Here is a 12,670-nt window from a genome sequence, read left to right as displayed (position 1 = left end):
GTTGGCAGGACGGCTGGGAAGGAGCTGCACCAGGCATAAGTGCAGGCACCGAGAAAAGAGGCTTCTGTGTGTGTGTCCGTGTCCTCCACTCTTCTTTTTTTTTTTTTTTTTTCTCCCTTCCCTTTTTCCCTCCTCCTTTTATATTTATTCCTTCCCCTAATTAAGAAGGGAAAAAAAAAAAAGAGATATTACCGTGTTGGCAGGCGCCTCGTCCCTCCCCGTCCCTCCCTCCTGGCAGCTGGCAAAGCCCGCACGAGAGGAGGATGCTCAGCCCGGGCACGGTGTTAACCCAATGCAGCAGAAGTGGGGGAGCAGCTGGCGCTGGCTGCCCCGGACCCCGCCAGAGGATGGGGGGGGGTCTCCCCACCACAGCCCCCGCCATGGCATGGGAATGCCCTTGGAATGGTTATTCCTCGTATTTGGCAGCTTCAGCTGGACGGGGAAGGGGCCACGGGCGGGGGTCCCGGTAGCCAGCAGAGGCTTTGTGATGCAAAAGCCCTTTTGCTGCGAGGCTGAGGTGGGTGGAGGCACCGTCCGAGGGCTGAAGGAACCCAGGGGCTTTGCCGGCCCCGAGAGGGTGGGGGGAGCAGCCAGAGCCGAGCTCCCAGCACAACATTCACAGCCAAGTTTGGTCCGGCAGAGAAATGCCGTGCCTCAGTTTACCCACCTGCATCTGCGTCAGGGCCAGGATAATTTATGCATCTTTAGGCTGGAATGATGGTTCCTGGAGGAACCTGTGGGGACCTGGGCACCCAGTGAGGTCTGGGGGGGCAGCTGGGACCCCTCACTTGCAGACTCAAGCCCCTTGGCAGAAGGGCAGCACCCAGGAGCTGGCATCGGGGATTTTTTTAACCAGATCTCGCTCAAACTTTCCCTGGCACGGAGCATTCCCTGCCCGGGGGGGCGGCGCGGAGCCTGCCAGGGAATTGCTCGGGTGAGTTTGCAGAAAGCCGCAGCTCCTGAGCAGAATTAATCATTTGTCGCCCTGGGAAATAATTGCAGGCGGCAGAGTCGGTCTCGTTAGCGGAGCGGTTCGGCGGGGGCTGAGTGTCCAGCGGGTGATGCTCGGACACTCACACCGCAGCGCTCTGCCCGCCGGGCGCGGCGCCGGGACGGGCACCGGGACGGGCAGGAGAGAAACCCCAGGGCTGGCCCAGCCTCTGCCCCCCTAAACCCAACCCATGAGGTCACATCCTGCACCCGGATGGGAAATCCGTGCAAAAAAATGCACTCTGTGGGAAAGGGCTCGCGGCTGGGGGAACCGCGAAGTGCCTGCTCAGCAAGGAGCATCCCCCATCCTAATTGGGAACAAATGTTCCGGCAGGCCTGGGGTTTCCTTGCTGGCTCAGAGGGAACTTTCCAGGGCTGCTGCTCTGCCAGCTCCTCCCCAAGGCAGCTCCTGGTCCTTCCTGGCTGTTGGCATCGATGGGGCAAAGTCCTTGGGACATCCAGCTCCTGGAAGGGGCAGGAGGGAAGGGAGAGAAGTGAGGCAGGAGCAGGGCACAACCCTTGTTGGACACCAGAGAGTCCCCATCCCTGCCTGCAGCTCCAGAGACGCTGGGACTCAACCCTTACCATTAGTTCAGCCCCAGCAGCCAAGGGCACAGAAAGGTCCCCACAGGGACCCTCAACCACCACAACTCCCCAGCCCCAGCTGAGTTCAGGCTGGAAGGGCCCCAGTGCCCAGCTGTGTTTCCTCCTCCAGCCCTGCTCAAAGTCACGTACCAGCATCTGCCATGCACCCTGTGCCAAGCACGTGCCAGCTCCCACCCTGGGGCTGCAGGGCTGGGACACCCTCAAACTGCCGCCCCCACAAACCTCTGCCGCTGCTGAGTGGCCACAGACATCCCATTCCCAGGGGGTCCTGACCCTGAGAACCCCTCAGGGGTGCCACCCCACGGAGTCCTGACCCCAAGTACCTCTCAGGGGCACAGATATCCCATTCCCAGGGGGTCCTGACCCTGAGAACCCCTCAGGGGTGCCACCCCACGGAGTCCTGACCCCAAGTACCTCTCAGGGGCACAGATATCCCATTCCCAGGGGGTCCTGACCCCAAGCATTCCCCAGAGGTCTGGACATCTCCCTCCGGAGAAGCTTCTGACCCTGATCGTCACCCAGTGACACAGACATCCCCATCCTAGGGCATCCTGAACTCAAGCATTCCCCAGGGACACGGACATGCCCCTCCTGAGACTCCTGACCATGAACATCCCTCAGAGAGAAGGACATCTCCCTTCTGAGAGTCTCCTGACTGCAGCCATCCCCCAGGAACACAGACGTCCCCATCCTAAGTCGCTGACAACCCCGAGCACACCGTGGGAGGAAGGGATACACAGCCATGTGCACTCCAGGGTGCCCCCAGCTCTGCCCCCTGGCTCCCCCACACAGGGAAGCACTGGGACCCCTCAACACCCCTGGGGACCCCGAGTCCTCCCTGGGCTGCAGGACTGGGACCATCCCACTGAGCCCTGCTGTTGGCTGAGAGAGAGGGGAGCCGGCACAGTGGGGAGCCCCAAAACAAGGGCAGGAGGAGGAAGAGGAGGACAAGGCCAGGGAGGGAGGAAATGCTCATTCCCAGGGCACCTCCCAGTGTACTCGTGAGCACTGGGGGTCTTCTTGCAGCCAACACCAGTATTGGGGCACCTGGACATCCCAGGGGCACCCAAGAGGAGGTGGAAAGGAGGAAAGTGGGAGCAGCTAGGCAGCAGGGGAGGCCAGCTCTGGAACGGATGTGCTGTGGAAGTAAGGAGGAGGAGGATAAAGACATGCAGCAGGGCTTCATCACCCCCCTGTCCGGAGCTCTGGGGACCCCGGATCAATTATCCGACCGCAGCGCTCCCTGTGCTCCTTAATGGCATTTCAGTCTTGGCTGTGAGAGGCAAACCAGAGCCGGGCCAAGGAGCCAGACAGGATGTCTGGCCGGAGATGAGCCGGAAAGATGATGCCTTTGGGGACCCCCGAGCCGGGTCATCCCCCCACCCACCCCACCATCCAGGCACCAGGGCAAAACCCCGTCCCTCCGAGGGGGTGCTGGGACCCCCGCTGTTGCTGCTCCCCCATGTGGGGGGCGTGAGACCCCCCCAGCTCCCGAACGGTGCGAGGCTGGAAAGAGCTCGGGGACGGCTCTGGGTGGCCTTTGCCAGCAGAGGGGACTGTTGCTTGTCTTTCCAGAAGCGCTCGCCTAGAGCCGGTCCCGTGGGACAGCTCGGGAGGAGACATTCTTGTCCTCCGTGCCCTGGTGAGGACATGGCAGGGACACTCCCGTGGGAAAAAGCACCGTCTGCTGGGAGGGGGAGGACCAGGAGAAAGCGCTGGCAACAAGTCTCTCCCCGAGTGACATTTTCCTGCCCCTTTTGTTCACACAAACCTCCCGAGTTTGAATTTTTGAATCTCCGCCCCTTGCCAGCGCACTGCCCTTCCCCCAAAGTAAGTCAGCTGGGGTAAATAAAAAGAGAAGATCAAAAATCCTAATCCCCAAATGCTCCCCGTGAAGCGATTCCTATCTCGACCGTGACTGCCTGACGGCGGTCAGGAAACCAAACGCGGAGCCGACGCTTGCCAAGTTTCGGAGGCTGCCGGAGGAGCAGCTCCCGTTGGGCTCCCGGCTCTGCTCAGCACATCCCGCCGCGGACATCTGGAAAGAAGGAAGATTGCAGCTGGACACAGCTGGATGCAGCGCCCCAGGGAGGCATCGGCCGGGGTGACGCGCTGCGCTCCCCGAGGCAGCTCTGCCTCTGCAAAGGGATTTCCGTGTGGGTGGATCCAGCGCACCGGACCTGCCGTGGTTTGTGCTGAGCCCCAGACAGTCCCGGGCACCAAGAGGCACCGACGTCCTCGGTGCAGCCATCACCTCCCCGGGATTGTGAGACTCTCGGTGGGCTCCTTTGGGGCTCCCTTGCCCCGAGGTTTTGGAGCAGCACGGGGCTGACAGGCCAGCTCGGAGGGATGCTGCAGCCAAGCCCTCAGGATGGGCATCTGCCAACTGCCCTTGGACATCTCCCAAGCTCCACGCCAAGCCCCACGGGAGCCCTCCGGCTCCCTGGCGTGGCCCTCAGGCTTTAGGGAGGGCATTCCCAGCCAAGCCACACCGGGAGAGGATCCAAGCCCTCAAGCCGCCCTTCCAAAGTGGGAAGGAGCACCTTGCTCTTCCCCAGGGCTGGGAAATCGGAGCTCAGCGTCGAGCCCACGTGGGCTGGAGTCGGCCCGGCTGTGCAAGGGTTAAAGCCGGCTGTTCGTCCGGGTCTCGGGGGCCTCCCACTCGCCACCGCAGAGTATGAATAGCTGCGCTCCCCTCTGCTCGCAGCCACTCGCTTCCCTCCCCGCCTTCCCACTCTGCCTCGGCGTTCTCCCCGGCATCCTCCTCCCCCGGCGTCTTCCTCTGGCAGTGCCGGCTCCAGAGCCCCCGCATCCTCCGGCAGCGCCGATGCTGAGCACGGAAAGTTTCGCAGGGGCGAGAGCCCTGGGAGAGGAGTCGCTGCAGATGTGGGACCTCAACAAGCGGCTGGAGGCGTACCTGGCCCGCGTGAAGTTCCTGGAGGAGGAGAACGAGGTGCTGCGAGCTGAAATCCAGAGCACCAAGAGCAGCCCGAACGGGGACTCGTGGCGGGTGAAGTACGAGGAGGAGCTGCGAGCCCTGCGGGATGCACTGGATCACGCCTTCAGGGAGAAGTGCACGGCCGAGCTGGCCAGGGACAATCTCTACGAGGAGGTCCAGCAGGTGAAAAGCAGGTGCCAGAAGGAGCAGGCAGCCCGAGAAGAAGCTAAGAAGCAGCTGTCCTTGAGCAGGAAGGAGCTGGAGGAGGAGAGGAGAGCGCAGATCTGGCTGAAGGAGAGAGCCGTGCAGCTGGAGAAGGAGGTGGAAGCCTTGCTGGAGGTGCACGAGGAGGAGAAAGCGGGGCTGGACCAGGAGATTGCGAGTTTCTCCCACAGCCTGGAGAGCTTCCGCTGTGCACCGGTGGCTTTCCAGCCAGTGGAGGTCGAGGACTACTCCAAGAGGCTCTCGGAGATCTGGAAAGGGGCGGTGGAGACCTACAAGACAGAGGTGTCGCAGCTGGAGGGTTCCCTCTGCCAGGCCAAGGAGAACCTGTGGAAGGCAGTGGAGGACAACCAGCAGAGCCAGCTGCAGCTGCAGCACCTGGAAAAGGACCTGGCAGGTCTCAAAGCACGGAAGGAGATGCTGGAGGAGAGCCTGGCCCAGCAGTGGCAGGAGCAGCGCGGGGAGGCAGAAAAGTTCCAGGCGAGTGAAGGCAGCGGGAAGGCGCTGGGTCCCTGGGGAGGGGGAGAGCAGGGGGCTGTGGGTGCCTGGGTGGGCACTCAGGGCACATCCCTGAGCAAAGGGATGGGAGAGATGGATGGGAGGAGGGAAGACAGAGGGAACAAACCCCAGGGAAGGGATGGACGGCGGCCCTGGATGAGCTGCGGATGAAGCCGAGGAGGGCGGGAGGAAGAGCAAAGCGGCTTGGGGACATCCCTGTCCCCCGTACAACAGAGACCCAGGGCCACCCCACTGCAGGGGAGCAGCACCCAGACACCGGGTCCTCCCCCAGCACCCTGCCCGGTTGCTCCATGTCCTGCTGGGCTCCAGAGTCAGGATCCCGGGATAACGACAGCCGCTGCTCCCGGTGCGGGGTGCAGGCAGCGGCAGGGTGCGGGCAGGATAAACTCCGGCCGACTTCGCTGCAGCTGCGATTCAACAGCTGCAAAAGTGATTCAGCTGAGGGAGGTGGAGGCGGGGTGGGCTGGAAATACCGGGAACGGCGTGAACACTCCCGGGGAAGGGTCCCTCTTTGTTCCAGGTCCTGGGACCAGCCATGGGTGTCCTGGGGCAGAGGGTGCCGCGGCCTCGACTGCTCGCCTGAAAGTTGTTTCTTTCCCACGCCGGCGTCCCGCAGCCCTGAATCACCCCAGCCTTTCCTCCCTCCTCCAGCAGCCGTTTCCCCATCGCCTTTCAGCCCTGCTCGTCTCCTTGCCCCACCCTCAGCCCCCCGTGCTAAAATCGAGCGCCCAGGACTCCTGTCCCTCCAGCGTCCTGAGGGGATGAGCCGAGCCACCTGTCCAGGTCCGCGGGGACCGGCAGGGCTCAGGCGGGGCTGGGGTGCCCCTGACCCCCCTGTGCTACCCGCAGCTGGCGATGGAGGCCCTGGAGCAGGAGCAGCAGAGCCTGCGGGCGCAGATCGCCCGGGTGCTGGAGGACAGGCAGCAGCTCATGCACCTCAAGATGTCCCTCAGCCTGGAAGTGGCGACCTACAGGTGAGGTTCCCGATGGGAACGGGGCTGGGAGTGGCCGCTTCCCCGGCGTGCGGTGGGCAGGGAGCTGGGGCCGAGCTTGGCACCGCGGCAGGCACAGGAGGGTCTTGGCACGAGAGGGGTCTCGGGCACAAGGGGGTCTCGGGCACTCGGGAGGTCTCGGTAGGGGTAGCCCTGTGCCCCTTCCGCAGCCCTTCCAGATGGCCCCACACAAAGGCCGCCTGCCAGGACTGGGGGGACAATTAGCATGAGAATAGGGGCTGTCCCAGCCCAGGCGAGGGGCCTCCCCGGCAGAGCATGATGTCACCCTGCACGGACACTAATCCCGGGCACGGGGGGATGGGAGGGGAGACAGGAGCAAGGGGGGCTTCTTCGGTCCCCCCGTTCCGTGACAGAGCAGCACGACCATCCGTAGCCACTCCGCGCCCCGGTTTACCTGTCCTGACGCTGCCGCAGCCCAGCGGGGCGAGCTGGGGCGCACAGGGAGCGCCCAGCACCCCGCAGCACCCACCCTGCAGCACCCACCGTGCTCCTCTCCTCCTCCAGGACGCTGCTGGAAGCGGAGAGCACCCGCCTGCAGATGCCAGCCGGGGAATTCAGGTTGGCCAATGGACTGCGAGGTAAGGGACCCCCGGCGCCAGCCCGGCATCGCCACCGCGTCACCCCGGGAGGGCTCGGGGAGTGAGGCTGGATTTAGACACATTTTCCTGCATTTTCCTGGCAGCGGTTGCCCGGCCGCGATAGGAAGGTGCGAACAGCGCCCGGGGGCTCTTGGCACGGGGCTCACAGCCCAGATAAGGCTTATCTGCTCCTTCGCCTCTTTTTTTTAATTCCCTGCCTTGCACGGGTAGGGCAGGAACGGATCTGCCCAGCAGGACGGCGGGCTGTGGTAACAGGCTGAGCATTTCCTTTTTCCTCAAAACAAAAAAACCCAAAAAAACAAGGAAAGCTTGTCACCTGCACACTTTCCCCAGCAGCAGGACCTGACTGTGGCTGCAGCTGGCCAGAGCATTGTCCCGGCCTGATGCTGAATCCCCTGGGACCTCCAGCATCCGCTGCACTCAAGAGGGAGGAATTTCCCACTTTCCAAGAAGGAGCCGTTTAAAAATAGGACAGGGGGCAGCGAGAGGCAGCCAGGCGGCAGGGGAGGGCTGGGAGAGCCCTGGAGCGGCTTCTTGCCCGCTCACGGCTCCACCTCACTCTTTGCAGATCTCAAACTGGAGGTGAGCAGCAGCAGCAGCAAACTGGTACCAGCGAGCCCTGAGACCAGGCGGCTGCTGCCCCGAGACCACTGCGCCAGCCCCTCCATCTTCCCCAGGGCAGAGGGCAGGGGGCAGCTAGCAAAACCCCAAAGCGACACCCTGACACCCAAAAACCAGAGCCCCGGTGCCAGGGAGCTCCAGAAATTCAGCTCGGTCCTCCATGCCACGGCACTGCCGGCTGCCGGCAGGGCTGGGGGGCCGGGAGCCCCTGTCCACCCCACACCCAGCCCCTCGCAGGCAGGCAGAGCTGCCCCTCCTCTCTCCCCGGAGCCCCCCAGTCCCTCACCACCAGAGCCGGGGAGCTCTGGGGGAGAGGGTCCCGCCTGGCCGGGGGGAGACGGGGCAGTGATGAGCCAAGGGGCGGAGTGTCCTCTGTCCAGAGCTATGGGGGACACTCCCGATGCCAGTGAGCAGCCCCTGGCAGCGGTGCCCGCCCGCAGACTGCAGTACCCGGCCCAGCTGGTCAGCGAGGCGCTGGAGGACGCGCTCAAGGCAATGGAAGATGATGCTCAGCCCAAAGAAGAGCCCACGCTCAGCACAGTGGGGGCCCCCCAGGATGCCCGTGTCCCCAGCCCCGTTTTCCCCACAGAGGCTTGTGGAGGGGCTGTGTCAGAGGGGCCTGGGGAAGAGCAAGACCCCTCTGAGGGCTCTGAGGATGGGGACAGCCCTGAAGCAGAGGAGAGGGTTGGGGAAGTCGTGCTCCAGGGGCTGAGTTTGGAGAGCAGCATCCTGCAGGACAGAGCCGTGTCCCCACCGGGCATGGCCACTTCCTTGAGTGCCTCAGGGAGCCGGGAAGATTTGGGAGCATGGGAGGAAGAGGAGGAGGAGGAGGTACCTGCTGTGCTGAGCCCAAGGGATTCAGAAGTGGAGGCCCAGGAAGTGGACAGGGGTCTTCCTGGACAGACAGTGACCAGCTGGGAAAAGCCAGAGCAAGAGGAGGACAGGGCAGAGACCCCAAGCACAGAGCCATCACACCCCTCAGAGGAGGAGGAGGAGGAGGAGAGGGGACTCCACAGCCCCTGCGAGGAGAATGGAGATTTCCAGGAAGAAGGAAAAGATGTGCAAGAAGAGGAGTGTCTGCACAGAGAATCTGCTCATGCTGTCCTTGCAGAAAGCCACCTGGCTTTGCCCACAAAAGGTCACCTGGAAGAGGACTTTGTTGATGCAGAGCAGGAAAGGTCTGAGCAGCAGAAAATGCCCGTGTGTGAAATGGATCTGGCTGCAGAGGAGGAAAGGGGACAGGAGCTGTGCCCAGAGCAGGAGCCCTCAAGTGTCCATGAGGCCATCCCAGCAGAGGAGGCTTCGTTAGGAGCTGAAGAAGATTCTGTGGGAGAGGAGGACACAGGCAGAGTGAAAGATGGCGAGGGAGAAAAGAGAGAGGCCAGCAGGGAGGTGCTGGGAGGAGAGGACCATGGGGTAGGACAGGACCCCAGGGCAGGAGAGGACTCCGAGCCAGAAGAAGACCATGGGGCAGGAGGAGGCTCTGAGGCAGGAGAGGACTCCAGGGCAGGAGAGGATCCTGGGGCAGGAGAGGACTCCAGGACAGGAGAGGATCCTGGGGCAGGAGAAGGCTCCGAGGCAGGAGAGGGCTCCGAGGCAGGAGAGGGCTCCGAGGCAGGAGAAGGCTCTAAGGCAGGAGAGGATCCTGGGGCAGGAGAGGCTGTGGCAGGTGACATCCTGGAGTGGGAGAGCAGAGCCCCAGAGGAGCCTGAGGACCTGCAGGAAAGCGGCTCTGTGGAAGCAGGGGGGGAAGAGGAGGAGCTGAAGCCAGGAGAGGAGCCCTGGGCTGGGGGGGATGATGGCAGTGGCCAAGAGCCCTGTCCAGAGGACTGGGGGGTGACAGCAGAGGACACAGAGGGAGTTTTGGGGACAGAAGAGCCAGCCTGGACAGATGACACCCCGAGCAGTGCAGGAAGGCTGAAAAGGGAGGAGAGAGATGGCACATTGCCAGCAGAGCTGGAGGAAGCCCAGGAAGATGATGAAGAAGATGCCAAGAGCCAGGAGATGAGCCAGCAGCAGCCACTGCCAGAGGCTGAGCTGGCACCGGAGCTGGTGAGGCAGGAGCAGGAGAGCACCGTGGCAGAGCCTGACCCAGCCCCTCCAGGTGCCCCTGAGCAAGGGCACAGCCAGGAGCTGGCCGAGGCTCCAGAGGAGCCATGGGAGGTGCAGGATGAGGATGCTGATGCCGAGCTCAGCTCAGAGCTGGGGAAGCCAGCGAGCTCAGAGCTCGTGGCACTGGAGCAGGTGCCAGGTGACAGCGTGGAGAGTGGCGAGTGGGCATCGGAGGAGGCCCCCGGAGACCCAGAGCCCACACCGGGCACTGGCAGGAGGGTGGAGCTGGAGGACACGCTGCCGGACAGCACACCCTTGCACCTCTATGAAGGGGAGATGCTGGCAGTGGGTGCACCCAGCCCAAACCTGCCGGAGACTGAGGAGACCACAGAGACAGCGCCTGCATCTGACCCAGCTCACGAGGGTGAAGGGTGGCTGGAAGGGAGGGACAAGCCACCAACTCCCACCATGCCAGAGAGCCCTGAAGAGGAGGCAGGGGTGGAGGTGGCTGCTGTGGCAGAGGGTGCTGAGGAGGAGGAAGGTTATTTCATGGTCTCTGCTCCCAACCAAGAGGCGTCCAGCTCAGAGGAAGCTGAGATATCTGAGGACTTTGAAGAAATTAAAGTTGAAGCAACTGAAGGCAGCCAAGATGATCTGGGGGCTCCTGGAGAAGCATCTCCAGTGCCAGAGGGCAAAGAGCACCTCGAGGCACTTGTTGGGGAAGCAGATGACGATACGGAGATGCCCACTGAAGAAGCCAAGATGCCAAAGGATGAGGACAACACTGCTGAGCTGGAGGAAGGCCCAGCTGAGCCTGAAGCAGATTCCAGCTGTCTCAGGGCCGTGGGATCATCAGCAGGAGGTACTGACGAGCCAGCCCAGGGTGCCACAGGCACCGGAGCATGGGAGGGACTGGAGCATTCAGAAGGATTGGCCGCTGAATCGGATGAGGAGCTCCATGACACAGCTGAGCTGGAGAGGGATGCCAGTGGAGCAACAACCCTCCCAGGCTGCAGCCTGGGGTTGGCAGGGCAGGAGGAGGAGGGGGCAGATGAGGATGAGCCCAGCACGGCTCTCCATGACACGGCCAAGGCCGCCCCTCCAGCAGGGCTCCAGGCCCAGGCGGTGCCTGATGAAGCGGAGCAGCCGTTGGAAGAGCAGCCATCCACGGAGGAGGAAGCACTCGACAGTGACAGCCCTCCTTCACCCAGGAACGAGAAGCCCCCCGAGGCCAGCCCACCTCCGCTGGGCTCTGCGCTGGAGCAGGGGGGGTTTCCAGAGGTGATTCCCGATATCCCTGACACAGCTGTTCTCTCTGCAGAGGTGCCGGTGGATATCATGAAAGACTCGGATATTTTGGAAATAGTTGAGCAGGCCCTGGAATTCAACCAGGAGCTGATGGGGGTGAGGGTGGCAGAGGGTGGGCAGCAGGATCCTGGAAGGACCGAGCTTCCCCAGGATGCAGGGGAAGACTCCTCGCCCGCCTCATCCAGCGAGGAAGAGCCGACGGTGCAGGAGGCACCAGCAGATGTGGTCCCAGAGATGGAGGGCCTGGCCCGGGCCCAGAACGGGCTGCATCGGGAGGCCAGTCTGGAAGACCTGGCTGAATTCACCGAGGAGGTGCTGAACGGCATCGCCAGCACAGCACCAGCACAGGAGTTCCCCACAGAGACCGCAGACGCCTCGGCGGTGGTGCCACCGCAGCCCCCCAGCCCTGGAGATGGCACCGCCACCAAGCTGGGGGATGCCGCCCTGAGGGGGAAGCTTGGTGGAGCCGACCCCAGCCCCGTGCCCCCTGCTCTGGGGGAGGACGTCCTGTGCCTCGTGCCCGACCAGCCACCAGCGTGCCGGCTCAGAGCTGAGCAGGAGCCCTGGTCCTCAGGGGACGAGTGACAGCAGTCGGGGGGAGCCCTCTGGTAGCCCCCTTCCTGCCAAAACCCAGAACCCCCACTTGTCCCACCCGCCCTCCTAACGCTTCCCTGTCTCCTTATGGTTTTTAACATGTTTGTGTGGATTTTTTGCACCCCTTTTCAGAGTGAAGAACCACCAAGTTCCGTTCCACCCCTCAGCCCACCCAAACTCGCATGCTTGCTCTGGGACCCCTGCTTCATTTTGAGCCTCCTGTGGGTGGGTTGCCGTGGCTGTATTTAATTTAAACTCTGTGTTTCCCCCTTCCCTGCAATTCTTCTCCCCTCAACTCCCCCAGTATTTTCCCCAGGAAGCCCAGCTGGAGGCTAGGGACCCCCCCAAACTGCACCCCGGGACTCAGAGCCTTGGGGCTCCGCCACCCCAGGGTCCCCAACCTGCCAACACTAGGGGCTGAGCCACGCTGGATGTACCCACTGCCTCGATATTAATTTAATAAAGCCTCATCCTCCCACTCAGAGCCCCGACTCTCCTCACTGGGGGGGCAGGGGCAGCAGCCCCGGGGCAGGGCTGGGGGGCAGGGGAGGGCACTGTTTGGGGGGGTTGCACTTCCAGGCTGCTTTTGGCTGGGAAGGTGCACTTGGGGCCATCGTTCAGCACGGGCTGGGGACAGCGTCCGTGCAGTGACGCTCCCCCATCTCTAAGACAATGCACATCCCTGGAGCAGCGTGGCCCCAATCCCTGGGGCGATGCAGCCCCCTGGGGTGATGCCCCTGATGCCTTGAGAGGCCACCTAAAAAGAGAGACTAGGCAGGAATAAGGGGATAAAGGCAGGTATTTATGTGAAAGGCCTTCAAAGGTACCCCTGGGGTACTGCCGAGATGGGCCCCAGGATGGATGGCAGGTCATGAGTTCTTCACACTTTTATAGGTTTGGTTCATTTGCATATCAGGGTTAATTCTCCAATTAAAGTCAGTTAATTATGTATTTTCCCCAAGCTTGCCCCTCCTTTAGAGGCTTTGGTTTACACATTTTGGGCCTAGGACGGTCTGGGTGTCCTTGGACAGCAGGCCGGGAGAGGCTTTGTTATGTCTACAGAGCACGAGAGAGCAGAAGTGAACAGGCTACAAGAAACTTCAGAGTTACACACCAGGCAGTGCAGGATCTGAAAAATATGAAAGTTAAAACCCAAGGTGTCACCCCCAGGAGGACGCTCCCCCATTCCCAGGGTGATGCAGCCCCCT

The 12,670-nt window shown here is 62.6% G+C and overlaps 1 protein-coding gene across 1 annotated transcript; it reads left to right on the top strand.

Annotated features, from left to right (window-relative positions):
• The first annotated feature begins 4,116 nt into the window (after nt 1-4,116).
• Nucleotides 4,117-11,940, top strand: NES (nestin). Its single transcript, XM_068995413.1, has 4 exons — nt 4,117-5,236; nt 6,125-6,249; nt 6,793-6,866; nt 7,456-11,940. The coding sequence occupies exons 1-4, from the start codon at nt 4,274-4,276 to the stop codon at nt 11,451-11,453; spliced, it is 5,160 nt and encodes a 1,719-aa protein (XP_068851514.1). The 5' UTR covers nt 4,117-4,273; the 3' UTR covers nt 11,454-11,940.
• Nucleotides 11,941-12,670: the final 730 nt, after the last annotated feature.

Source organism: Aphelocoma coerulescens, chromosome 25, assembly GCF_041296385.1.
Source record: "Aphelocoma coerulescens isolate FSJ_1873_10779 chromosome 25, UR_Acoe_1.0, whole genome shotgun sequence".
Lineage (NCBI taxonomy): Eukaryota > Metazoa > Chordata > Aves > Passeriformes > Corvidae > Aphelocoma > Aphelocoma coerulescens.
Note: the sequence above shows the minus strand (reverse complement) of the source record. Positions and strands in the feature narration are given on the sequence as shown.

Coding starts and splice junctions, on each gene's coding strand:
- NES (XM_068995413.1), top strand. CDS start 4,274: ATGAATAGCTGCGCTCCCCTCTGCTCGCAGCCACTCGCTTCCCTCCCC. Junction 6,250..6,792: donor CTGGAAGTGGCGACCTACAG/GTGAGGTTCCCG, acceptor CTCCTCCTCCAG/GACGCTGCTGGAAGCGGAGA. Junction 6,867..7,455: donor GTTGGCCAATGGACTGCGAG/GTAAGGGACCCC, acceptor CACTCTTTGCAG/ATCTCAAACTGGAGGTGAGC.